General features: G+C 43.1%; 1 protein-coding gene across 3 annotated transcripts; it reads right to left on the bottom strand.

Annotated features, from left to right (window-relative positions):
* Window positions 1-238: 238 nt before the first annotated feature.
* On the bottom strand, window positions 239-26,771 carry UBAP1 (ubiquitin associated protein 1). Of its 3 annotated transcripts, none has more exons than XM_015848249.2 (8): window positions 26,693-26,771; window positions 12,246-12,286; window positions 9,598-9,722; window positions 7,272-8,192; window positions 4,206-4,238; window positions 3,594-3,791; window positions 2,109-2,210; window positions 239-1,014 (listed from the first exon to the last, which is right to left on the bottom strand). In XM_015848249.2, exons 2-8 carry the CDS (start codon window positions 12,277-12,279, stop codon window positions 874-876), a joined length of 1,554 nt encoding a protein of 517 aa, XP_015703735.1. In that variant the 5' UTR covers window positions 12,280-12,286; window positions 26,693-26,771; the 3' UTR covers window positions 239-873. The 3 variants fall into 3 exon arrangements, with proteins under 3 accessions (XP_015703735.1, XP_015703734.1, XP_015703736.1); XM_015848248.1 differs by lacking the exon at window positions 26,693-26,771 and adding an exon at window positions 26,577-26,686; XM_015848250.2 differs by lacking the exon at window positions 26,693-26,771 and adding an exon at window positions 26,241-26,504.
* Between the last annotated feature and the right edge of the window lie 551 nt (window positions 26,772-27,322).

Here is a 27,322-nt window from a genome sequence, read left to right as displayed (position 1 = left end):
TAGGTGTTACTATGTAATTCTATAGCAGTGTGAAAAATGGAACTAATGCAGTGAGTATGTTTATTTTAAAGAAAGTGCTCGAAAGAAACCTCCTGCATCACACCGAGTATTATTTAAAACAAAAGATAACTGATTTCCTAGCAGAGCGTTTTCTTAAATATCCTACAAGCCTGGAGGATTAAGAATGCTGAGCCCCAGCTCTCTGCCTTCAGGTTCAAGAACCACCAAGAACTGCAGGTAATATTTCAAGAGAATTTATAACCACTTAGCATAGGACACTTATGTCTGGCAGAAGTGTGGGATGCACAGGTTAAAGAAGAAACAAGAGGAACAGCTTCTCTCTTTATGCATGGCGACAATTTCCAAACCAGTGTTTCACTAAGTTACAGGCTAACTTTCAACCAAAAAATAAAACTCCATTGCACTAAAGGTCAAATTTAACCAGATAATCTGGACTGTGACACAGTCAAGTAATTCAGTACAAGCAGACACCAAGAAAGCAGCTTCAAAGAACCAAAGTATCATATGTTTCAGGACAAATTTAGTAATCCCCAGTCCAACTCCAGTGCAACAGTGAGGAGGACCACTCCTGTCTCTGACTATATACAATTCCAGTAGCGGCTGGGCAGTCTAGACTCTCCGTGGCCAAGCTGGAAAAAGGAAACTTAGGAAAGGACACTTCAAAAATTTAATTTAAGAAAGAAAGTTGGCTCCCAGTGAAAAGAGAAATGCTGGAGTGATGCACGCAGGCGGGCTTGGTCAGTCATTTTCCCATGTATGCAAAAAACTGGACTCCTTGCCGAGAGCAAGTCACACTGAATGTGAAGGTGGAGGGGCTGTTCCACTGCACGCCAAGAGCTCAGGAATGTGCTTTCAGCTGGCTTCTGCACGGGCCATTAGATCTTCCAAAGCATTTTGTTGGTCATTGTTATGTAATAATAAGACCTCCTTAATGTCCTTTAGTTCAAAGCCCATTTCTTTAAACTGACTCATTAGCTGGAGAAGTTCTGTGATCTGAAAGAGACAGACAATTATTTGCAAGAAAAACAGAGGATCAGCTCTCAGTCTTACTCAGACCTGGTATTTAGCACAAAGACAGTCAACAGCAATCAGCCACCCCATAGGGTCAGGTCCCACTCCCTAGGTACAGCCCATACAAGTTCAATCTGAAGAGAAGTCTACTCCCATGACAGTCAGAATCACGGAATGGTTGGGGCTGGAAGGGACGTCTAGGACCACCCAGCTGCAGCCCCCAGCCCTGGGCAGGGACACCTCCCTGCTGCCCACTGCCTGGCCCATCCAGCCCAGCAGAGCTCTCTCTCTCTGTATGCAGCAACGCTCCAGGCTTCACCTTCAATTTCTGGCATTTGCAGCTCTGAATTTCCCAGTCCTCTTCAATGCAGGTACCAAAGCTTAAGTCTGTGGGAATGTGCCCCATCAGCCTGGCCCAATTCAGAGTCCCAGAAAGGCTGATTAATGTCTCCCTGCCCCCATCCAGCAACTCCCACTAATTGCTACTGCAGTTTTTTCACGTTACTCTGACTTCACAATAACTTTGCTATCAAATGATTCAACCCAGTTTTGCCCTAGATTTGGAAATTACCAGAATCCTTTTGGACACCATGTGCTAAACTACCAACATCAAACACAAATCCTAACAGACCTCTGAAAAACACTGACAAGTAGCAAAACAACTCGGACTTCTATGAACATTCAGCCAGGCAGATGCATTTATACAACACAGAAACTCATGGCCAAGACAAGCTGGCAGGATTTTGGAAATAATTTGCTGCTTCTTAAATTAACTGTCTCTGAACCAAGCTCCATCCCTAGAAGAAAACAACGTATTCAAAACACTGCAACCAAAATAAACCATCTCTTTAAAAAGCCTTCCAATAAAAACACATGAAGTAATGGTAAATATAGCAGTGAAGAACTGTGACACTTCAACACACATTATCACCTCATGGATATTCTTTGGTAGTTAGCTCTGAAAACAGGTCAGCATTGCCATGAAGCTGGAATTACATCCATCGCTTTAGATGAACTATTGCTGAATTCCCTTTCATGGTGCACTCTGACCAGTGTTTGGGACAATGTGCCCTCACCTTCTCCTCCGAACACTGGTGCATCTCCAAAGCTGCTTCAACAAGAAGTGGATCAAAGCCCTTCTCACAAAGCTGTCCATGTGCAAACAGGTAATCCAGAACCTGAGGGAAAGAAAAACGAAGTTTACAGTGACATCCACACGTGTGGTTGTACTCTCTGTACGCCCAGAGGAACCGAGCAGGACTCCATCCCAGGGAATAAGATAAAACTCTCCCTACTCTATACTGAGATGACTTGTAAGAGTTTGTTTAGAAATAGGAAACAAGTCTTCCTTTGTTCTCCTACCAGCTTCATCTTCCATTTCCAGTCTCCTGTTCCTAATCACTGAGCAAGGGCAGGAACTTAAGATTAACCGTGCTTTTTATACTACGCATATTTTTAGTGATACTGTAGGTTCAGCTGTCAACCTGAGTCAGCTTTTACTTTCTTCCCAAACTGAAGCGCTAATGCAACCTGAAAGCAGTCAGCTTTTTAAGAACATCCCAACGCATCAAGCAAGCTGCAAATCCCAGCTCACACTCACAGAAAGTGTGGCCACTGTTCTTAACTGTTCTCAGCTTTGAGAGGCAGGGGCAGAAGGTCAGATATATAAGAAAGAGGTAGTGCTAAGAACGAGAGAAAGCAGCCTGGAAATACAGTATTTAAAACTGCCCTCCAAGTGGACATTCTTCTGCTTGGCACTACAGCTTCTTACACAGCTCAGTTCACAGACAGTGGGCAAGAAAAGCAGCTCTACAAGCAGCCAAATCCTACACAGAGCAGAAGCTACAGAGACGTTCCTCCACCCAAGGTAATGTTCTGCACAATGCACAGGGAGCACAGGGCCAGGCCAGCACATAAAGTCTGGCCACACTCCTCTTGCTTCAAAACGCTTCTTTGTTTGAAGCTGATCCACGACCCAGAGCCACACTTCAACCCACTGAGCTTTATGCTCTGTGACCTGGTTTTAGCAAGCGTTTGAGGCAACACAAGGCAGGAAGCACCACAGTCAGAGCATGCAAAGAAGTCGGTCACTGCTGCCTCAGAGTGCCTTTCTGGTTGCAATAAGCCACAAGAGCAAATCTGCAGGGAAAGTCATCATCAGAGTAACACCTTGTGCTTAGAACAAGGGAATGTGCTTGGTTTTAATCACACTACACAAAACGAGGCATAGATCCATGCTAAGCTTCCTCTGGATTGTTTTGTAGTTCCTGGGGAGACTGAGCACGTGTCCTGGCCCTTACTGGACCTAAGGGCTCCTTTCCCACCCTCAGCTGTGAGGCAGCACCCTCGGGTACGGCTGCCTCAGGCAGTATCTCAAACAAAAACTTGTGTAGATGCTCATTTGTTTTGGAAACCTTTTCAGAGAGCTGACAAGTTCTTTGGCAGGTCTGCAAAACCACTGTTAAAATAAAGCACTGCCTCTCCTCCATTTTGCAAAGCCAAGGCTGCATCTCAGCAGAATCAGTACTTGAAGGTTCTATTTTCCCCATGCAAGCTCTTACCTGGTCTATGTTCTGCCCCTTCTTCTTCATGGCTTTCAGGACATTCTCAGGTGAATAGCCCATGCTGACAACTGTCTCTACACACTGCCTCTCACTAGCAGAGAGAGCCTGCTGTAACTCTGGGAAAGAGACACCCGACTGCTTTGTGCAGGTCGCGCTGTTGGGCACTTTAGACACTGGGAAATTTTGGTGTGTTACCTAGGAAGGAAAACCCAGAAGCTCAGGTGATGGTCATCTTCTACATTCTTTTAGTTCCCTGCTCCTGGCTACGGCCAAAGCAGGATATCCCACAAAAAGAAATAAATTAGTTGGAGTCTTCCAGGGCTGCCCTTCGGAAGTTACTCACCATTAAGATGGTGCAAAGCATTGTAAACAGTTCAACTCAACTCCCACCACACACTTTCCTCTCAAAGAGACATTTAATTACGCAGATTTCCTGCTATATAATAAAACTTTCTAATAACTAATCTTTGCAACTGCAAAGATCCATATGATATGGGCAATCCCTTTACCTAGGAGGAAGCGTGAAGATTGCTTCCCTTACCCTAAGTTCACTCATTGCCTAAGCTTCAGTAGCTTTGGATAAAGACCAAGCAGGATGTCATAACTCACCATAGGGATTTCTGTCTCCTTGTCTGCATGTACCTGTTGAACAACATATAAATAAGGTGATTAACATTACACATTGCCACTACTGGGAAAAAGATTTCACAAAGAGATCAGGGACTGGCAGCTACCATACCAGGTATGGCAAGTATGCAGGTTAGTCAAGTTATGCTGACATACCTAATTATTAAAAAGCCACAGAATCACAGAATAATTTGAGTTGCAAGGGACCCTTTAAAGGTCACCTGGTCCAAAACCCTTGCAATGAGCAGGGACACCTACAGCTCCAGCAAGTGCTCAGAGCCCCATCCAGCCTGAGTGTCTCCAGGGACAGGGCATGCACTACCACCCCCAGCAGCCTGCTCCAGTGTCTCATCATCCTTTTAAAAAACTTCCTCCTTATATCCAACCTAGATCTCCCCACTTTTCACTTGAGACCATTTCTCTTTGTCCCACCAGAACAGACCCTGCTGTCTGTCCCCAATCCTTCTTGCAGTCCCTTTAGCTCCATGCAGGCTGCTCTCAGGTCTCCTGCAGCCCCAGCTCTCTCAGCCTGTCCTCGCAGGGAGCTGCTCCATCCCTGATCATTTCCGTGTCCCTCCTTGTCCCTCCTGTGCTGAGCACTCCAGCTGTGGACGCAGTGCTCACTGTGAGGTGTCACAGCACAGAGGGGCAGGATCCCCTCCCTCACCCTGCTGGCTGTGCTGCTTTGGATGCAGCCATTATAAGAATTATTTGTTTTCTCAGCACTCTATAAGTATAATCACATTCTAAGAAGGATGTGCTCCCTCTCCAAAAGTTGTAAACTTGCTTTTTCCATCACAGTGACAGCTACAAGCTCACACAGCTCTGTAACATGCTGACTCCTCTTCAGCTTTTGATGCAGTCTCTTGCTGAGTGACACTGATGGACTCTAAGGTCCCTGCCTAGAAAGATCTCTCTATATATACAAATAGATATATATTTCACCTCTGGCAAGGGGTAGGAGAAACATACATCCCCATATCTTCTCTACTTTTGAAGCATGACATTTCATATGTCATATACAAACAAAATAGCATACCAGTTGTACATTTTCCACCAACTATCCTATTCCCGATGGCTAACAATACTTATCTTGGACAGCAAAACCTGGTGCTTTCTCTTAGTAAATATTAGCTGGGTTGAAAAGGAGCTAAGTGCTTACTTCAGCTCTGACATGGTTTCTAAAACCAGCATCTCCCACACCTATTTCTAAAAGCCCTGCATTGACCTCAGCCCAGTCCTAATGACTTGTCTACTTCTTGGTTCTATTTGTCCCATTCCAACAGCCCTAAGCTGGGCAGAAACCTGGGCTAGACTGCAAGAAACCACCTCATGGGACTATTTCATGTCACTCATCACAAACATGAGATGTTAAACGATAACTGAATATCTGGCAGCAGCAAAGTAAGCAATACAGAACAGGTCCACTTTGTGATGTTCCAGCCAGGCAGCACAGAAATTACACATCTTCAGTACAACATCCAGATGTTCAGCCCGTAAACTGCTGACACCTGCTCAGAGAGGCCACCCATGACCTGTCTGTTCTCATCAACCTCCACCTCAGCCTGGGATCCAACCTGTGCCATGGCTGCACAACTGCTCCATTTCTGCAGAACCAGCTGCCAAGGAGCACAAACAACAGCTTGATTCTGACTTTTGTCTCTCTCCTTCCCATACTCTGAGGATTTTTGTTTACTTCTGTTTCTTGCAACTCAGGTAATTTTCCATCATCTGGAACATTAATAAGGAAATATAAGACAAGTAAATTCACAGCCTTCAAACTCAAACAGAAAGAACTAGTTCTGTCAGCACACCTATTTCTTTGCTTGTTACTTCCAAACACAAGGATTCAAATTCTGATCTATATTCTGATCTATATTCCTCCTCCTAATAAGTCTTTGGACTTGTTTCACATTTTGTTTCTTCTCTTAAAGAGTATTCCGAAGAATACATCACTGCTCTCAATCACGATTCATTCTAGCATAAAGATTAAAATACCTGCAGTGAGAGCCTGGCTATTTTAAGGCCCATCTATCTAGTTGTAAGTGCTCTTGCACATTAATCCCTAGAGGCTCCCCATGCTTCAAGGGTTCAGCTCTGAGCTACATACAATGACACGACCTCCTCCAAAAACTTGATTTGTAGTGGTAAGCATTAGCTCAGTACACTTCTAGTTCTGCAAAGCTCACTGTTTTATGCTTGCTCTTGTGATCAATAAACACATCTTCTGCTGTGCTCTGAAGAACACGTGAATTGCCAGAACACTGTATTTCTCAATAATGCATTAACCTAAGCCAGAAAGAGATGAAAGAACAAAGAGGCTGAAACACTGACACTTGCTGTGGAGCATAGGGTGTTGGATAAAAAAAAAACCCAACAGCATGCCAGTAGGACTTCAGAACCACTGATGCACTGCTTATCAGACAGAATTCCAGTCTCTCAGATTGTTTTAGGGCCGGCTAGGGGACTTGACTACATACTTTCCATTAGACTTCATGGGTATTGTCCAGATCCTAGGAAAACATAGTCCATGAGTCTACTGAAATCAGGACTTCTACTCAGTGATATAACAGCTGAACTTCAGCATCTCCAAACTTGGTACAAGCTGGAGGCAATGAAGTTTCATACTCCTGTCTCATAGCTGTACAACAGTTCGCATCTGTAAATCTGTGATCTTTCATATCCAAAAAGCAATACTTTCACCCTCACAGGTGACAAACCAGGCACGCAACTGTAAACAACAGGAGTGGAAAAGCTGACACAAAGTCATCAGAATTGGTTTCAAAACACCAGATTTTTGTCAGGAGGAAATGGGGTGAATAAATCTATGTGTAACAGTCTGAGGTTCATACTGTCAACATGAGGACTTTCTGAACTGAAGAACTTCCAACATTAACGAAGAACTACTGTACGTGATCTGTCCTACCTACACAGCACTCACATTAAAAGAAGCTTGAAAACTAAGCTGCTAGATGCTTTAGAATCAACATTTGCCTTCACACCTCTGCACTACCCCCATACACACAATTTTAATCCACTGTATTTTACCGTGGTCACTGTGCTTTGTTCTTCTGTACACAGCGTTGACAAAGCCAGGGACGGCAGTCTGGATGAAGAGGATAATGTTGATGTCTCCATTCCACTGTCCTCGTTTACAGCAGAAAGATCAACCATATGGTGTCCATTCAGTTCGCTAGCTTTATTCTGAGCACAGGCCTGCAAAGAGCTGAGAAAAGTGCCATTGCGGAGACAGCTAGTGCTGTGAAAAGTGCTCATGAGCTTTGATGACTTTTGATCACCCTCATCTGAGTCGAGTTTAGGAAAGGACAGGGATTTGATATTGCTCACTGAAGTGATAGGGGACAGGGACACTTTGGAAGACAAGGACATCTTTTCACAGTTTCCCAGCTGTGGTAAAGTGATAAAGCCATTGGGTTTGTGAAGGGGCTTCAGGTCCAACGTGGCCCTTTCTATGGATGCCAAAACTTCCTGATCCTGTAACACAGACTCAGACCTTCCTTTGGGCAAGCTGTTGTCTAACAGCTGGGCAACAACTGGCCCAGTAGTACCAACGTGAATTTCAAGAATGTTTTTTAATTCCTCCTTATCATCGATAGTTTTTAGTTCCAGTTTGTCAAATGGGTCTTCTTCACATTCAAAATCAGCTGGGTTGAAATCTGCTTTTGGATGAGGCGGACTAAGAACTTTTTGCTTCACAGCACTACTGTTGGCTGGAGTAGGAGTAAGAATACTATTGTGCTGCAGACTAGCGAGTATGGGGTTAATAGGTGGAGGCATGGCCTCGGGGCAAGGTCCCTCTGAGAACCCCATTCTGTTGTTGTCCTCTGGAGCCATTTTTGAGTTTGCTACTGCTTCTTCAGCCTTGCGTTCAGCTTCCTTCTGGGCAGCTTGAATTTTTTTGATATCTTCAGCCCACTCAATTGTTTTCTTTTCCAGCGAGAAGTCATACTGAGAGGGAAGGAGATGGGAAAAAAATGAACATAACTGTAAGAATCACAGTCACTATTTTAACAGCAGCTAAAGTAACAGAGCAAGAGCCACATGAATTAACATATACAGTCATCATTTTTTCTCCAGTGTCTCCTGTAACTTACAGACTGGCAGAACTAGGAAACAACAGAAATAGTTCATTTTGTATCCAGCAGCAAGGTCTGCTACACTCTGGATTAGAACCTCCTATTTTGCCTTCTTCCTATGTTTAGTTTTCCATTAGAACTACTGATGATCACAGAATCTCTCATCCTCTCGGGAAGAAGAGGAGATGTAGTTACTGGTAATCTAACGCATTAGTCACACTGATGTCACACGTGGACCATCACACATCGATCCAGCACTAATGAACTACATTCAAGACCACTACAGCGTATTTTTTGCATCCAAAGACCAGTACAGAATTAACCCGTTCACCCTAAAAGATGACTATAGAATTTGATGTCAGTTTTATACCCACTGGCTGAAGAGGTATTGGTACTCACACCACTGCCAATGGCTCACCAGCAAAAACAGTATACAGGCCACTGTGGTGAGATACCTACCTGCAGCAGCAGTTTTTGCCACTGTTACTGGCGTGGCTGGATCCTGTAAGCTTTCCTCATTTAAAATCAGCTTTTACAGGGATGGGTTAGCATAGAGAGACACTTAAACAAGCTACTGCTATTAACTGCACAAGCCACTGTGGCAGCCTAACAGCATACGAAGTTCTCAACAAACTAAACATATTTACAGCTTTAATGTCTTATGTAAACCAAACATCCTCAGCGCCCTTTAAACAATGAGGGAACATTCAGAGAACAAAGCCTATGAGCGATGTGCAGGGTGTACCCTGCCTGTGACTCACAAAAATTACAACCTGCTTACCAGAATGATGTCACATAACTAAACAGGACTGCACTTGCAACAGCACCGCAAAGCCCTAGCTCTAAAGAGCAATATACCAGGAAGGCTTGCTATGCCTTTGCTAGGTTTTCCTGAGACTCACCACGTTGCGTCACATCCTATCCATAGCGGGCTCCAGTGAAAACCTGGAGATCTGTTATCTCAGCTGTATAGCAAAGCCTTGCCTTCCCTTAGCACTAAGGCTTTGAAAAGCAAGACACACAATTTACCAACATAGTGATTTTGAAAAACTCACTAGCAGATGCTCTAGGTTCTATGAATTTTTATTTTTTTTTACACAGCTTACCATGCAAAATATTTTTTAACTTATTATACATTCCATCAGATCTTCTGCTACTACTGGCGTAAGATGTGCCACTACAGCAAAGTCAAGTCTAATATCTGAGCATGCAGGTAGAAAGCAATTTACAGCATCGTATGTGGAAGACCCCATAAAGGCAAAAAAAACCCCACTTACCTGGGCATCTCTGACAAGCTGAAAAGAATCAGGCAGGCAGAAACCAATGGGTAATCCAACCTTCGCAGGGGTTTTAAATTTGTCTCCTATCTTAAATGGGACATCATCAAGATAGCTGAAAGGTCCTAAAAATCAGAAGAAGTTTTATCAAAAACCTCACCATTTCAATTCACCCCTCACATTTCTGTATTTGGGAGCAATTCTTTCTCTGTTGCCACAGCTACATCATTCAGCTCAAAGGAAGTTGTGTCATCAGAAACACAATGAATCTGTTTTGACTTCATAGTTTTCTACTAACTTTGTTTTCAATGGTATAAAAACAACCAGGCCTAAATGGCAACATCTAGGATGTTGTTCAGTGACTGACCTCTTGCTCAGTGAGCTGCGCCTTGCCATTTTTATCTGACCCATTTTCATACTTGGATGACAGTTTAAGTACTATTTGTGTTCATTCACTGTTGACTCATCTACAGTAACACAGCCTCAAGCTCCAAGAGGACAAGCAGCCTTTGAAAACAGGAATATCCTGTTAATTTGGAGTTAAATGTTTAAGTGCTGTCATCAGGTGAGTCCTCATACTATGAACTGCACTGGCTGGTCCGAGTCCTGCTAGGACATGGGTGGCTCTTTCCCCAGCTCTGAAATCTTCATGCTCAATAACTGCCTGTACCACCAAAACAAGAAGAAAAGGACCCCATGCACAATGTGTCACTGCCTTCACTGACCCTTACTGAGAACCACATTCAAGTAAGGCACAGCACAGCACACTTACCACACCTCAATGGCCACTAACACGATATCCAAGCAATACCTGAGCTGACTATCTGAGAAGCTGGATATGACACAGTGTGATTATGCAGAAAGAGGAACTGTTGCAGCCTTTGAACTATAGCTGTAAATTATGGCTGACTCAGAGACAGCCACATCTCCAAACCGCTGAGCACCCAGCTTGGCTGCTAACACACCCCAGTTAGTCCCACCAGCACTAGTTCTACTCTAGCAGAGGTTACCCCAGCATGTAACTGGAGCAGGATTACCTCTCTGCACTACTCCCACAGCCCCAGTTACATGCTACGCAAATAAAAGTCTTACTAGAGGCATTAACACAGTAGATGGTAGACACCTCCCCTTACACACACTCGTTTGCCTGAAATAGGCACTAGTCACCGCGGTGTTTACACAGCAACTCTGTTTGTTTTAGCACAGTAGGAAAAAAAAACAACAAAAAACAGTCAGAACAGCACTAGTCCAGCTAACCTAAAAACTGAGCAGAAAGCAAAGAATCCTTTTCTTTTTCCCCAAACAGATGAGCACACTGCCTCAACACTCTGATGGGGAAGGACACAAACAGCAAATTCAAGACAATAAGCAAAACCTACATATACAAACAAGCCATTGTTTCAATGGTTTAAGCAAAGCCACTAAAGGTTTTCTAGCTGTTGTTTTCTAAGTCTGTTAGCCCCTTCATCCCCTTTAAGGGCTTTATGATGTACTGAGGGGAGGGCTCTGTGAGAGCAGCCCCAGTAGCTGCTTGCCTGCTCTCTGAAGCCACATGCTACACAACACTCCAGGACAGAGGAACTACTGCAGTGAGAAAAAGCCTTCTGTCCACTCCATTAGATGCAGAAACAGCTGGCTAACAGCATAACGAAGCAGTGTGACAGCACAACGAGAACAGCTCAGATACAGTGCAGGTACCAGCAATGAACTGGAAACTGCTCTGAAACCAACTTAAGTTTTAGTGGTCACACAAACTGAGGTTATGTGACTTTCAGAAACTGGATTTAAAAGCTTTTAGACTGTACAGAGTCAGTGACAATACAGCAGCAACATTAACTTGCCCTAAACTTACTATGCACCTCAGTTTCATGCTTGTGAGATAGAACAGTATGCTCAGGGGGAAGAGGAATGCCTGTTTTTCCTTACACAAAATCTTCTTTCTATAACAATCGTATTAGAAATTTCATTTGAGCCTCCCAGTGCAGGTTTTATTTACTTCTTTTAAGAATCTCTATTATATATACAAACTGAACTTTGATTCTCTAAGGAAATAAGAACCCTTTCAAATCTATACGCCATTTTTTAAAAGTAATACATGCACAAGAAAGTAATTATTTATAACACCAAACATCTGCACGATATCACACATCTCAGATAAAAATCTCTTTTTCACTTATCTGGCTTAATAGCTTGCAGTTAGGAATAAAGCCCAGTTTAGGAATAAATTCATTGCTAAGAAAAAAGCAGGCACAATGCTATATTAAAAACTCAACTTTCAATCCAACTGTTCACTTGACTTTCATAAGAATAAGCTGTAGAATAGTGACTGCTTCAGTGATCTTCATATCAGTACCATAATTACAGTTCACCTTTGATATTGAAGGGGATTGTTGGCGAGGTATTAGTCTGCCATGAGTGGAAGGTGGGGGTAATGGAGGATAATCAGCAGCTTTATTTCTGTTTGACTAGAGGAGAGGCACAGCATCAGCAAGCGACTATGCAAGGAGGAAGCCAAGGCACTTCATTTACAAAAAAACCTCATCAGAGGCTGAACGATTAGTCTCCATGGCCTTTCTAAGCCAAGACTCTTGTCAGCAGCAATACTAATTCATCTGATTGAAAGGACAAAGACAACAAATCCCACTCACCGTGAGAGTCGGATCCCAACTTCTTAGAAGCCATTTAGAACCTGAAAAACATTTTAAAACAGCTTTAGCAAATTTATACATACTGTGTTGCATAATCCTATGCAGTTCTATAGTCTTATCTCTGGATTACAGGATACGCCGCTGACACTTGCTATGTTTATCCTATTGCCAAGACAGATAGTCAAACTTATTTTAAAATGTCAATAATTAAGACAGTAAGTAATTTAGCCCAGGGTCTGACAATCAAAGTGGCAAAAAATAAAAAAAATTAAGAAGGCAAGAAGAGACAGCCAGATTAATTAGGAAGGCAGAGTTCTAGGTCACAGTACTCAGAAGTTGCTCCTTCCCAGACCCAGTGAGCAAGCACAACCTGCCTCCCCTGCAGGACTATTAAGAATAGCTTTTCCTACTGGAAATACCACACTGATCCTCTTCAGTTTAATCCCCGTTGCTCTAAAAAGGGACACTGGCATTCGGTACACAAGCCAGCCAGCCAACATGGCGCCTGCCTGGACACAGTGGGTGAAACACTGATAACCGTACACAACTGGTACACAGTAACTGGTAGGAAGATAAAGTTTTCACAAGGAAGCAATGGTAACATTTTCCGTCTGGTGCCAACAGAATCTTAGTAACAACTTTTTTGAGAAGTTAACGCAAATACTCCATGATTAAGATGTTGGAGTGTTTGGGCAGCACGTAACACAAAGCAGCCTGACCCTGAGAAACGAGCTGTTTTTAGACTAGAGTGAGCTGCAAAAAACTTGATCAGCCAGCTAAAGCCCTGCTCCAGAATGCCTGTGGTGTGTTCAATAGCAGATCTGCTTCTTTTGCTGTACTACAAGTATATCACAAGATCTTTCTTAAAACACCACAGCATAATTCCCTGAATAGCTCATTCTAAGTCCTCCTGTGATGTTGCTATATGTGACATAGGCTCAGAGCTGCTCTTTGTGAAGTCCTGCAGCTAACAGACTGCAGCACCCAGCAGGCACTCTTCACAACGATGGAATTAACCAGCACACTCCCACCAGCAGCCAACAGCACTCCAGCCACAACGTGGAACACATCTAACTTCCACCAAACAAGGTCCCATTCTTCAAGTTTCTCCTGCAGATTCAGAAGAATGCTACCCTTGCAGATGTCCCCTTAAAGAAAGGGTATCTAAAGATGTTCAGCTGCTTCCTGGTAGCAATTGACATGTTTGGGATCAGGTTGAGACAGTTTCAACTGCTGTCAGCAAACAGAACCATTAAGCACTGCACGCAGTAATGCTGACACAGGTTTACAACCACATTTTGTCCTCTCTTCAGAAAAGTGGGTTTAATTAAACTAGTATCTCCTGAGTAATCAGATTTGGTAGGCTACCGAGCCTATACAAGCATCTTGCTGCTCCCCCTTGCCACGTAGGAAAAAATACATATTCGCAGCCAGTTACAAGTTTGAGGGTTACTAATGTGGCTGCTGTGCTTCTGGGCTAGAAGGATCTTGGTTTGGTCAAAGCTGTTCCACTGGGCAGCAAAGGTTTGCTCACCTTTATTACTGCTCTTTCGGAGATCAGAAGGATTCACTTCCAAAGCCTCCCTCCAACTCATTCTGGCAGCCCTACTACCGCTGCCTTTCATCTCCAGACACCAAGAGATGCTGAAGGGTATTTTTGTTTGGGGCACAGGGGCATACAGATTTCATACAGACTGACACTTCATTACATGTTTTAAATTAATAGAAAGCCCACTCTATTATATGAAGGGATTTTCAGCATCTTTCCCGGGTGAGGAAAAAATACAGACAAAAATGGAGTAGTAGAACCCAGAATGAGGAAATAGAACCTTAGAAACTGAAGATAGAAGGGAACACAGAAGAGAAAACAAGGCAGATGCAGAAGTAAATAACTGTTAAGACAAAAATGATAACAGAAAAAACTGGCACAGAAATAGGAGACAAGCTGGAAAGCTTGAAGAAACAATTCCTGGTGGATGAGAAGCTGGACATGAGACAGCAGCATGTACTTGTATCTGAGAAGACAGGTTGAGGGAACTGGGCACGCTTAGCATGTAGAAGAGACGGCTCCAGGGAGGCATCACTGTGGCCTTCCAATACTTGAAAGGAATGTATAAACAGGAGGAGAACAGCTGTTTACAAAGGTGGATAGTGATAGGGAATGGTTTTATACTGAGACAGGGGAGATTTATGTTGGATATCAGGAGGAAGTTTTTCACACAGAGGGTGGTGACTCACTGGAACAGGTTGCCAATGGAGGCTGTGGATGCCCCATCCCTGCAGGCATTCAAGGCCAGGCTGGATGTGGCTCTGGGCAGCCTGGGCTGCTGGCTGGCGACCCTGCATATAGCAGGGGGTTGAAATCAGATAATCATTGCATGAGAGAAGGACGATGCCCCTGACAGTACACCTGGCACATCACCATTTAAACTCTGTGTGAAAGACTGTGTGAAAGAAACAATACCAAAGAGCCAGACTCATCAACAGATGAGGGAAAAAAAACACAAATTACCACCAAGAATGACTCATGAGAAGATGCTGGGAAGTTGCATTTTATTGTAGTTCTTTCCATACTCCATTTACTATCTGTTCCTGTCTACATTCCTCTCCTTCTGGAAGAGCTCAGATTGGAAAGTTTCAGACATTTTAAAAGTTCTACTCTAACTACTGATACCAATGTAAGTCAGAATCTACAGGCAGTGTCAAGATTCTCTATATAGTTTTATATGACACTTCTAGATTTAGACAGTGCCCACTGCTAGGATAAAATAAGATCCAGAGCTTCCCATATATGCACGTTAAGTAATTGCTATACAATTGAGATCCCTTATGTGGACTGACAGTCAAAAGCTGATGACAGATATGTCACCTTTAATTCAGTTTCCAATGGCCACTGGTTAAAATGAATCTAGTGACATGCCTTCACCTCACAGGATACGAGTGGTCAGGATATGTTCAACCAAATGCAGAATAGGAATTACAAAGAACAGTGGGAGTATGAGGCAGGGATAAGATCTCTCTGCAGCATACAAACCCCACATTTCAACCAACTAAGCATTCTGAAGAAAGATCTAGAATGTGAAAGATAGCCTGTAACATCAAATTAATTTAGCTTATTCTTCTCAGGGCAGTGATTGAAGGGCAGAGGGACAGAAACTAAAAGAGCAGTTATTTGAAAAAAAAAAATTTCGAATGCATTAATGGGGTGAAGAGGGAGAAAAGAGCCCCTGAAGAGTAGGTCTATCTGCACATCATGTTATCATAATATGAGACAACACTCTTTAGTGATGGCAGTAACATCCATTAAGGGCCTCTACATGCAGATGCTGAATAGCATCTCCTTAGCAGTGACAAACATTAGAAGAAATTGATTCTTTAAATTGTTCAGTTGTTTAGCATAACATAGTGGGCAATTAGGCCGCCTGCTTCCGTATCATCAGTCAAGGGGAAGTTAAACTGGAAGACAGCTCTCTTCTGAACAAAAAAGTATTGCATCCCTCATTCTGCTGTCCCATATGGATCCACTGCATTAACATTAGACAATCACAGTTTGGTAGCACTCCCCATTTAATGCCCCACTTTGTTCACTAAAGACACTGCTCTTGTCAAAAGCACCTGCTGTTCGAAATGGTTAAGGACTTAATGCTCACAAGTGATAATACAGTCCTATTGTGCTTTTTAAGATCCTGACTCTGTATTTGGGCTACAGGGCAATTTGCCACAATTTTCACTGAGAAATAAGGGAAAACCCTACAATGTCTGAGAAAGTGATACAGCACTTGTACCATCGGTGAGGGCTACAATAACCTCACAACACAGTAATGAAACTAATTCTGCATTTGATACTGCTTGTAATTAATATTTCCCTGAATCTAAAACTTCAGACAGCAAATACCTAACATTTCTGAAAACCTGAAATCCAGGTGATTTCATCTAAAAGCCTGCAACAAATTCAGCTACTTCGGCTTTGTTGAAACAAGACTTGACACCACCATGAACAAATTACATCCTTAACAGTCATCTCAGCACAGCCAGCGCCAAGCACAGGTTTTAACTTCTATAGCTAATGCATCTTAGAAGAAAGCCAGCATTTCAATATAACTCTTTCCATGTCACTTAAAAAGTTCTCACAGCCCACTTACCCTGTTCTTTTGATAAACACACATGAATAAATTCTGAAGTGTCCTGTACGTCTGCAATGCAAGTCCGGAATCCAGAGCAGCTTCAGCTCATTAAAATGTTGTTCTCATTGTTGCAATGATTTCTCAGTATGCAACAAGCCAGCTATGAAGTACTTGATTATTAATACTTCATCCTCTTCCTAATTATGAATGAGGTGTGCTGGATGAACACTCCTTCTATGCTATCAACATGGCATTGACAAAGCTGTTTTGCTCTTCTACAGAACTCCCTTTTTAATGTCTGTGCCATTTCAAGCTTTTTCTTATGTTCTTTGATCAAGAGAGGGATACAAATAGTTGGTCTTTTATTACTAGAAGGGTTCAACACTGCACAATGCCAGGAACTAATCTCAATGCCAACACAATAACTCTGCTCATGTTGCAGAAGGTAGTTTGTATTCTTTTCATCAACACTATCCAAGACTCCGTGTGTTTTAGCACTACAACAACTGACTGCTATTAAAAAAAATCTATTCCAAAGAAAGTTATAGCCCTGCTAGCTTTTCTTGTTAACGTTTATGAATAAAAACTGCATCATTTATTGCCACATTTTCTTCTTGGTTAAAAATTTGGCGAAAGAAATTCTTACCGAATTACTCAGACAAAGCAGATGTAACACTATTTATAGTCCCTATATTACAACCTCAGTAAAATACATGTGCATTGTACTGCACAGGAATAAAGGGAGCAGTGTTAGACCACTACAGATTCACCAGTTCTCCCTCTTACACTCCAGTCACATGCACTACCCACTCTCACCACACACTCAGTATTCCCTCAGCAAAACACAGCACATTACTGACAGAAAACAGTCTGTTGAATTAATCACTCCACCTACAAACAACCCTGCCTGCCCTGTACAACACAAGCTAAAACCCTGAGCTCAGTTTGGAAGCTTCTGCTTCAAATCCTGATTGCATCCCTGGCCCAAGCAGTCTAAACGAACAAGCCCACCAAAAGCCTCTGCCCATTCCCTATGGGACTGCTCCCACAGTGAGCTGAACACTGCTGAACTCTCCCAGACACCTGACATCACTGCTTTCCACTTACATCTTTTGAGCTACAAGAGCCACATTCTGAGGATCCAAATTCCCTGAACACTCAACTGAATTTAGAAGCCAACATTTAAAGCTTCCACCAAGCTCTCAGCGCTGCCTTTTCCAAGAAACACTTCTATTCACCACTGGAACATCCATTTTTCTTCCACTGATTACACATGCTGTCATGCACAAGAGCAGACATTCTCAACATTTTCAATCACCGAAGTACCTAAGAGCCCATCACAGGGCTGTTCTGCAAACCAGCCGTATAAAAACACAGCATCTCAAGCCTTCCAGCAAAGCAAGCTTATGAGAGAAAGGTGAATGCCATGGCCAGTGCCACTATTGTGACATCCTTCACATTTTAGCACAACTGCTTTGGTCACTTATTCCATTAATCAAAATGTTACAGCTCGAGCTTTCAGTGCCAACTCATTTTCTCATTAGCCAGTAGGTTTTTTTCTTCCTTCAATCCTTCTTATCAAGGCACAGACAAGAAAAATCCATCTGAAAAGACTTTAAGTTCCACTGTGCTGCAGGACTTACAGGGAAAAGACTGATTACTGTTCAAGGTGAATGCTCCTTCCAGTGATTTTCACAAGTGTCTTTGTTTCAGCAGGAATGGAATTGTTTTCTTCAGAGCACCTGCTACGATGCGGTGTTTTGGTTCCAAGAGAATAACAACGTAGGTGACATGCCAATATTTATATTTGCTGCTAAGAAGTATTGTACAGAGCCAGGGCCATTCTCTGAGAAAGGCCCACTTTTTCCCACCCCCATCCCACTGGGAAGGGGGGGAGTAAGTAAACAATTGTGTGGTATTCAGATATTTGCTGGGTTTAAACATAACAAGTTCACTCCTCTGAGGTCCAAGCAGCGCCACACAACTTCCCAAACTAAAGCAAAAGAGAACAAGATATTGAAATATAAGCAAGACAAGCCACTAAACAAAATGGCTCCATCACAGTGATGTTTGAACACAGAGCAGTACGAATGCACTCGCTGTTTCTGCAAACCTACACAAATGAAATGAACAAATTTGAGGGCTGCTGTTGACTGGAAGACTGCACTTCACTACAAACACAACCGTCCTTAAGTCACAAGCATACACAAACCAATAGAATCAGTTCTTATTTAGACAATGCTGAAATGTCTCCTCTCCAGACAAGGTACCAACCAAGTCTGCCTTCATTTTTTTTTTTTTCCAGGCCAGTTCACTTAGAACTGAATGCCATTAGAAAAAATGATCCAGAAGCAAAATGACATCAGTAATCAACACTGAATTAAATCCTGCTGCCACAAGTTGTGTTTTAAATAAACAGGTTCCACTAGTTTTTATTAAACATGGAATAAATGTGTAACCTCATAAAGAACAGAAAATGTTTTTAGAAGTGAATGCTTACATACCATTTGCTTCTTAAAGAGGCTTGCTAACTTGAGCAAAGAGTGAAGTTCATTGCAAAGGATCTGTCTTGCTCTTCAGAAACCCACAGGACAGAAGTATCACCACCTCATACCAAAAATAAACAGTGACATATAAAACCAGCAGTAGACATCAGAGCAGGCCCAGCAAAGCAGTGGTGCCCACATTAATTACACTTCTGGATTTTAACTCATCTGGAGCACAGGAGTTTAAGCTGTCTTCTGTGAGTTTGTCTGGTGCAGAATAGTAGAAATCTAGCTCTGTACAGACAAGTCCAGCTGAGACTGTTCTCAGCTACAGTAGTTGATTTATTACAAGAACAGACTACAAGTCAAGGATCTGCTTTGCATGTTAGAAAACTTCAGTCAGTGGCTATGCTCCCTCCAAGTCCCATGCTCCAGTCCTGAAACAGAGACTCCCTCCTCGCAATGTCCCAGTTTGGAGTCAAACAGGAAAGGCCTCTGTATTTAGGACTCTGTGAATGGAAATAAGGCTCAGTCTGTAGTCCAACAACGGACTAAAGAGATCAGAGAAGGAAGCCACATGCAACAGGAAAAAGATTCAGCACATCTGTGCAACTGCCACAGCTGAGCTTCCTCACAGTTAAGATGTACAAACATGCCAGCAGCTGTCACCCTCTGAGAAAGAGCTGAGCCCATCCGTGAGATACGTTTCAGTAATGCTCCAGTTGCTAAACTCACCTTTACATGCTCATTAGGAGTGAAAAATGGAAAAGAAAACCACAATCACTGAAATACATCGCTGTCCAACAGAGTATGAAAGGATGTTCACACCATCCAGAACCAAATACCACTACACACACATTTTTAATTCACTACCTTTACAACAAACAGAAAATAATTTTGCCTCCAGCAACATATCATTCTTGAACTCTTCAGAACAGTTTTACTCCCACTGAACACAGACCTGTTTTGTAGGTGTGACGAGAAGGGAACAAATAAGAAACTGTATGCCCACAGTCATCCTGCTCTCCTTGTACCAGAACAGAACTTGCACTTCCTGACTCCTACATCCACAGCTATGCGAGGAATCTCACTGCTTTCTCTCCATTTTGGTCCAATACCTCTGCCCCACAATTTTCTGTATCAAATCACTCCTCCAGTTTTCCATCTTACTATTAAAAAAAACATAAAGGATGTTCTTCTGGACTGATAACATGAAACAGGGCTCAGTAACTTTGAAATTAAGCTTTGGTTACTTCAAACTCATTTAAGTTTGCAATTTTGTTTTACACCATCTCCAGTCCGGCTGGGTGGTAGAAGACGTTTGACATAATAAGCATTTCAGCAGCATTGCTAATGAATGCAACCCCTCAGAACACTTAAAGAAATGAATAACTGAATGGAAATGGCTCATTTTAAATTCAAAAGAAGCCTTCAGAGATGCATTAGCTTCATTTCCTCAGGACACTTTGACAGATCTGACTCAGATGCAGCAATCCAGCCTTATTTTTATATAGCTAGATGGAGTAAATTGCTGGATGAGATTGCCAATGACCATCTAACAGTACTGTCCACAGCTTTTCCTCTTCAAATGACTAACAGTAACAGATAAACAGCAATATGAGACTGATAACAATATGCAGATCTCATTGAGTCACCATTACTTTAAAAAAAAAGTGAAGTGGAAAGTCTATATGAGTTGACCATTCCTCAATTGATACGATAAAACAACACCTGAGAATCAGTCCAGTGCTGCCTAATAAGAGAAGCACCACTTTCACATTACTGCAGTAATATCAATTTACAGAGCAGGTTTGTAATAAGATACACACACAACTTCTCTCTCAGCTTGGAAGAGAAAGCCTTCTTCATATTGCTGGGTGGAAGTAACTTATACAGAATACTGCCAAATCCCTGCACTGAACACTTGCATATTTCAAACATCCATTTCCTGGAGAGCGAAGAGCAAGAGAACCAGGATTTCTTCATCAGCCTAATACTTAAGCACAAACAAAACACCCCAGAAGAGTGGCAGACCTTCCAAATTTATTTCTGTAGCATAATGCATGCATTCAGACATTAAAAGGATGACACTGTGTCACACAAACAGCTGTAGTACAACCATTCTGCCCACTGAACACGCATTTCATCCTTGGCTCCAAAAACAGCTTAGATCACCTAGCTGCTCACAAAGTCAGCTCCTTTACCTTAGTCCTTGTTTACTTTATATCACACAACATACTTGCGGGTTCTTGTAAGCTGTAAATACTAAGGCACTTCCAGTTGAACATCTTCAATTTGAAAAGATCATTGAACACACAGTTTCACATTTCCATCTGCACTTGAATTTGGTAGCTTTCCCTTTGCAAATAAAGCCAAACCAAACAGCGTTACCTTCAAGCAACAAGCTCTCTACTGTCTCTATTTACACTTGCTTTGCAAAGAAGTCACATCAACATGCTCAGGCAAATGTCCAGAAATACGCTACGTGCGCTTACAGGTGTTTTAGCAGATAGCCAAAGAACTCTGGGTAAGTTACAGAAATCTAATGCATTAAACTCAATTCTGCAAACAAGAAGGAAGCCAGTTTTTACAGAATTTAAAACCCACCCTCTGTCAAGACACCAGCTAGATCTAGTTCTTTCACAGATAGTTCACTGGCTTGAAGCAATATCGTTCTGCACACCGCCATCTCTCAGCACTTCTGAACCATCTGAGACAGTCACTTTAACATCATATGAGACTCTATTGTTTGTAAGAGCTCTGAAATGCATCTCCTCTCGCTCCAAAGTCTGACAATGATACGGATCAAAGATGGCAACAAGAACACTGACTGATTCAAGCTTGATAAAATAATTCTCTTACCCAAACATTTTCTTTCAGTTATCCCTCTGGAAGGTGACACTTCTAACAGTTACACGGTTGGATGTAAATTCATTGCAAGTACAAAGTCCTGCCAGCCAGTGACCACTGACAGAACTACAGCTTGATTAATAGCTAATCTTGGTATATAAGGAGCTCAGAAAGAAAAGTAGAAATTCCTTTCCCGATTACAAGGATATATCTCTATTTCAAATTATTATACATTACTGTACAAAGATGCCACATGATAGTGTTAGTCATTAGGGTGGAATAAGGTGGATAGCTCTGCTGCATTGGAAAAGGAAATACACATCCTTTGACAACTACTTCACAGAGTGTTTGTAAACTATGAATCTAATTTGTGTTTGGAGTCAAGTTGATGAAGAAAAATCAAACTGAACACACAGGCTCCGTGTCTCAATTAAGCACAGCACTAACACTTGTCACAGCATGAGGATAAGACACTTACAAATCCAACATCCAAAGCAGAGGGAACAAATCTCACATCTTCATCTGCTGTGACCCCACAGATGCCAAACAGCACAAACACATAAATTAGAAAACGACCTAAGACAGGATCTAGTACATAGCTACGGTGAATACTCACCTCCAGCAACATAATCTAAATGGAGAGATCACAACTAATAGAATTCTAGTTCATTAGTACTTTCCACACAACTGACTACCTGAGCAGTTTAAGTATGTTCATACAGGGACCCTCTTCCAGCTGAAGAATTGACTACTTCATGCACAGGACTCACGCTGCGCTTTGCCCACTTAAAGAGTTGCTCTGATCCAAGTGTTCCAGTCAAAATGTAACTGAGAGATCACAGACTATGAATTCCCATTCGGACTCCGCCTGTTTAGAAGACGTAATACAACTGATACAATATGATATTTTGAATCAACTTTCCCTTCTACAGGTTTAAACTTAAGTCAGTTACTCTGTTACCCCTTTGTATTCTAGGTTTTAAACAAGGATGGCACAAACTTCTGAAAAGAGCTTGTAGTCTTTGGAACAGAAAATTGCTTGTTCTGACATGCAAGCTGTTCTCTCCCTAAGCTCTCACAGAGTACTTTCCTGCACTTATAAAATCCTTTGCCATGTAAGCAAAAATCTAGAGTTACTTGCCATTTAAGAGAGAGAAAAGAAAACAAAACAAAAAACACTGCTTAGATCATTCTAGAAGGCCTCAAACAAGACTACACTGACTGCAAAAGGTCACTAGGGGCACAGAACATGAGATTATTTGAACCAAGTCAGGGTCAAAGCATAAAGCAGAGCACTGGCATACCAGAACGGATTACCCACCTAGGTAGCTAATAGTAAAACAGCGAGCTTATGCCTGCATTGATCAACAGCAATCCAAAGCACAGAATCACAGACAGAGCATGCCTAAATTGATTGCAACCACATGAATTTCTGACACCAACTCCCGGCACCATGCAGGACCCAAATTCAAATGCTGTATCTGAAAGCACTGACAAAACACTCCCCGAGCTCTGGCCGTGCTCGCTGCCCTGTGCAGCCCATTCCACGCCCTCTAAGGCAGAGCCTTTCCCGAACCTCCCCTGGCACAGCTCCATGCCGTTCCCTGTCACACAGAGCAGAGCTCAGCGCTGCCCTCCGCTCCCTATGAGGAGCTGCAGCCGCCATGAGGCTCCCCCCAGCTCCTCTGCCCTGGCCCAGCACATACCTTGTCCTCCAGACCCTTCCCTCCTTTGGAGCCTTTCTTTCAGCGATCTCTATCAGTTAAGAGTTCTTCTTACACTGTGGCAGCCAATCTATAGCTTCATGCTATAGGAGATTGTCCAGCTCTGATTTGTCAAGATCTCTCACAAGGCCTTCTCTCCCCCCGAGGGCAGAGATTGACTGTAGAGTGGTACATGCTATTAGATCATTAGTATTGCCTTCCTTGTTACCAGAACAAGCAGAGAATACAAAGAAAATAAATCACCCTCAGATACACCCTAGAAGACCTACTTTTTAAAACCAGGAAGCTATTTCTAACTTGTAAACAACCCCTCCTACCCTTTCCTCTGAAAAAAACTGTTTTCAAAAACATCTTCCAGAGCTTTTTTTCAGTTATGGCTCCACGAGACCATTTTTACACTGTCACTGATTCGAATTACAGTTATCATTTTAAATAGACAGTAATGCCTTTGTGTGAACAGCCTTTAAGTAAGGATTTAATAATTTCAGGTCCACAACTTACAGAGAAGACTGCAAGAAATTACAATAGGAACAAAATACAAGGGAAGGTGGATAGCAGTTCCTGTTAGAAAGCAGAACTTCTCTCATAACAGTTTATCAAAATATTCATGCTATTACCAACTGTGAAATACAGAACAAGCTGATGACAAAAAGCTTATGACATGGAGACTGAGTAGTGTTAGGAGTGCTTAATGCCCTGAAGTCACTAAAGTTTGTGTAAGCAATATGAAGCCACACGCTAATGGAATTAAAAACAAGTAAGATGGTGCCTACTGTGGCATTACAGTTCTTTTGCCACCAGCACCAGCAAAACAGCTCGGGCTGTCAATGACAATGTTAGATGTGACAGCCTGCCAGGCTGCTCCAGAAACCTGGCTTGTTGTCTCCGAACTAAACATTTTTGTCTTTCAAATAACAAGTGCTGAGCACTGCAAGATACTGTTAGAACAATGGAGGTGGAGCTCTTCACATGTCTTTGATAATTTGATTGTTGAGATATTAGCTAGCCACCAACTAACAAAGAAATTAATAAATCTCACAGCTGAACAACAGGTCAACATATTAAAATAATCTGAAAATATAAGCTTATTAAAGAGGAAATAACATTTACTTATCATCCATTCATATATCTAACATTTAATACTTCCTCGCTTTCTGCATGATGTTCCAGGTAACTTTTAGTTTCCATTTTCCTTGTGTTAAATCTCTTTTCCTAGAAGAAGTGACTTCAGCCCTGATTCCTGTGCTCCATACTGCATGAGCAGGAGAGAAAAAAAAAATAAAGCAGGCCGGATCCAGCAATGAGAAGAAAAATGTGCAATCACTTTCAGTTTTGCTTCTGAGACCAAATCCATGAGTTAGTAACAATGAAGTTTAAAGATTATATTTTCTCTTCCCCTATTCTTAGGATCAATATCTTGTCTAAAAGGCTTAAGTCACTCATTTGCAGTGGTGCTCCAAAGCATCTCTGGCACTTACAAATTACAAGTCAGTGTTTATTGAAAAAAATCTGAAGTCATCCAGCAACACCAGCACTGCCATACTGCAGGAAACAAACACTCCCCTTACAATATAACATAACACATGGCCTGGCACACATCAGCCCACTACCACACATATCTTCCTCAGATGGCACAGAGCTATGTGCATAGCTCTGTTCTGAACAGAGAAAAAAAAATACATCAAAAAATAAAATACTGCTGCAACTCGGAGAAGTCAAGACCAGTTGTAAGGAAGTAAGTAGTTATGGGAGTGCCTGCACTAGTGAAGTTCCACACTCCAGACACGACCAGGCAAGGCAGATGAGGCAGGTAGCTAACTGCAGAACCACCTCAGTTTCTTTCCCAATCTTGACCACAAATTGGAGCAGATTCCTTCCCAACAAACTCCCACAAAAACCCATTCACCCAGTAACAAGTTTTGAGATGCCGATGCCTTCTATCAGTCACACAGAGGCTGAAGTCCGAAGAAAGAGATGTCCGTAATTTGGCAATGCTTGTCATCTATGAATATCCACATCTGACACAACTGTATTTTTATCAAAACTCAAACAACAGCTACATCTGTCGTCAAGCAAAGTGCCAGAGTCCACCTGCTTATCACTGCATATGAGGCAATATTTTTCTGTGTGTTTTTTTTTTTCTTGGTCTTGTCTAGCAACTAAAGTGATATGGAGAACAAAAACTCTTTACCAAGCAATTACTCACTTCCAACTATTGTCATTTCTATTACTTACAAGGAAACACTCCTAACTCGCCTTTTAAAATCAGAGACTTTGCTCTATGAAAAATCAGAAAGACAACCCTCAAGTTACAGTAAATATCTTAATCACAGAATTAACCATTTTTCTCTGAGTGACTGTGAGCTAACAGCACACAAGGCATTATCAGGAAGTTAAGGACTACAGAGGTGAAGTATTCTTACCCTATGGCGTACATCCACAGTACGTCTGCATCTCAAATGCAGAAGATGTGGCCCTCTTTTCAACTTAGAAGAGGAACAGCTAACTGGAAATGATCCAGAAATAGGTAATGAGCATGAAGTGAGATACGGAAGGCTACCACCCATACAGTAAACAAGACTTCAGCTTGTCAGCCTGCAAGGACTAGAGGGAATACAGCAGTTATTTAACATCAAACGGATGACTGAGCGCTACTCATCTCACAACGTAGGCACCACAAATAAACAGACTGACCCGAAGGACAGCTCGACAAGATCCACACGCAGCTCTTAGCCCATCCAAACCAGAAGATGCCGATTTCCACATAAGATGTGGTTACTGCAGTAAGGAAGCTCTTTGGTGGGCACTCACCCCGTACCCGAATCCCAGCAGCTCTGAGGGCGCAGTTTCACCGCGGGGCAGCACCGGGCAGACACCGGAACTACGGGGCAGCACGGAGCGGAGGCAGGACCAGGCCTGACCCCGCAGCGCCGGGAGCCGCCCTCCGCCTGCATCGCGGTCACGGAGCGAGCGGGCCCCGCTGCTGAATCACGGCGGGACAGCGAGAACGGGCGGGGAGCCCGGGGAGGGGCCGCACCCTCAGCCCCTCAGCACGAGGAAGGGAACCGGAGCCTGCCGGCCTAGCTTGGTGAAACGCCTCCGCTGCCCCCCTCCTTCACCTCCCCCCCCGCCAGGCCCGCTCGTTACCTGCCGGCCCCTGGCTGGTAACTGTCCCCGCAGCCCCTGCCCACCGCCCGGCCCTACGCCAGCCGCAACAAGCCGCCCTCTCCGGCCCGGCCGCCGGGCGCCGCCATCTTGCGTACCTGCCCTCCGCCTCGCCGCCCCGGGGACGTGATGACGTCACGACGCAGCGTCACCTGCAGGCCCCGCGGTGACGTCATGGCGGGGCGGGTGTTGGTGTGCGGCGCCCGTCAGTGCAAGGGTGACCCTGCTCCACACGGCTCAGAGATAAAGAAATAACGAGATAAAGAAATAACGAGCCAGTCTGTAACAGATCTCTGGAGGTGCCCCTTTAGACAGACCATTCACTTCACAACCCCCTTTTTTTTTTTTTTTAAAACCCCTTTTTTTTTAATGTTCTCAGCAGCATTACTGTCCCTGTGCATTAAGCCACTCGCAGCAGCCTGGAGGTGCCTGTGTCAGCATTCCCACCTGTACAGCTGTGTGTCCCTTGGGGTAACCTGTACATGCAGCACATTGCTTTTTTGCTCTGAATTACAGTGAAAATACAAGCGTGCACAGAGGGCATGAGCGCAGTGGATGTTTTAACACAGGCTGCGTTACAAAGTGTTCAATGAAGAGCGATGGGGCAGAAATTGAGGAAATATCATGAGCGTCCATCAGGACAGTCGTTGTGGAAGCCGGGCTGGGGCGGCGCAGCCTGCACCACTCCCTGCCGCCACCAGGGGGCGCTGCCCGGCCCGCAGCGCGTT

Source organism: Coturnix japonica, chromosome Z (assembly GCF_001577835.2).
Source record: "Coturnix japonica isolate 7356 chromosome Z, Coturnix japonica 2.1, whole genome shotgun sequence".
Classification (NCBI taxonomy): domain Eukaryota; kingdom Metazoa; phylum Chordata; class Aves; order Galliformes; family Phasianidae; genus Coturnix; species Coturnix japonica.
The sequence above is the reverse complement of the archived record's forward strand: the minus strand, read 5'-3'. Positions and strand labels throughout refer to the sequence as shown.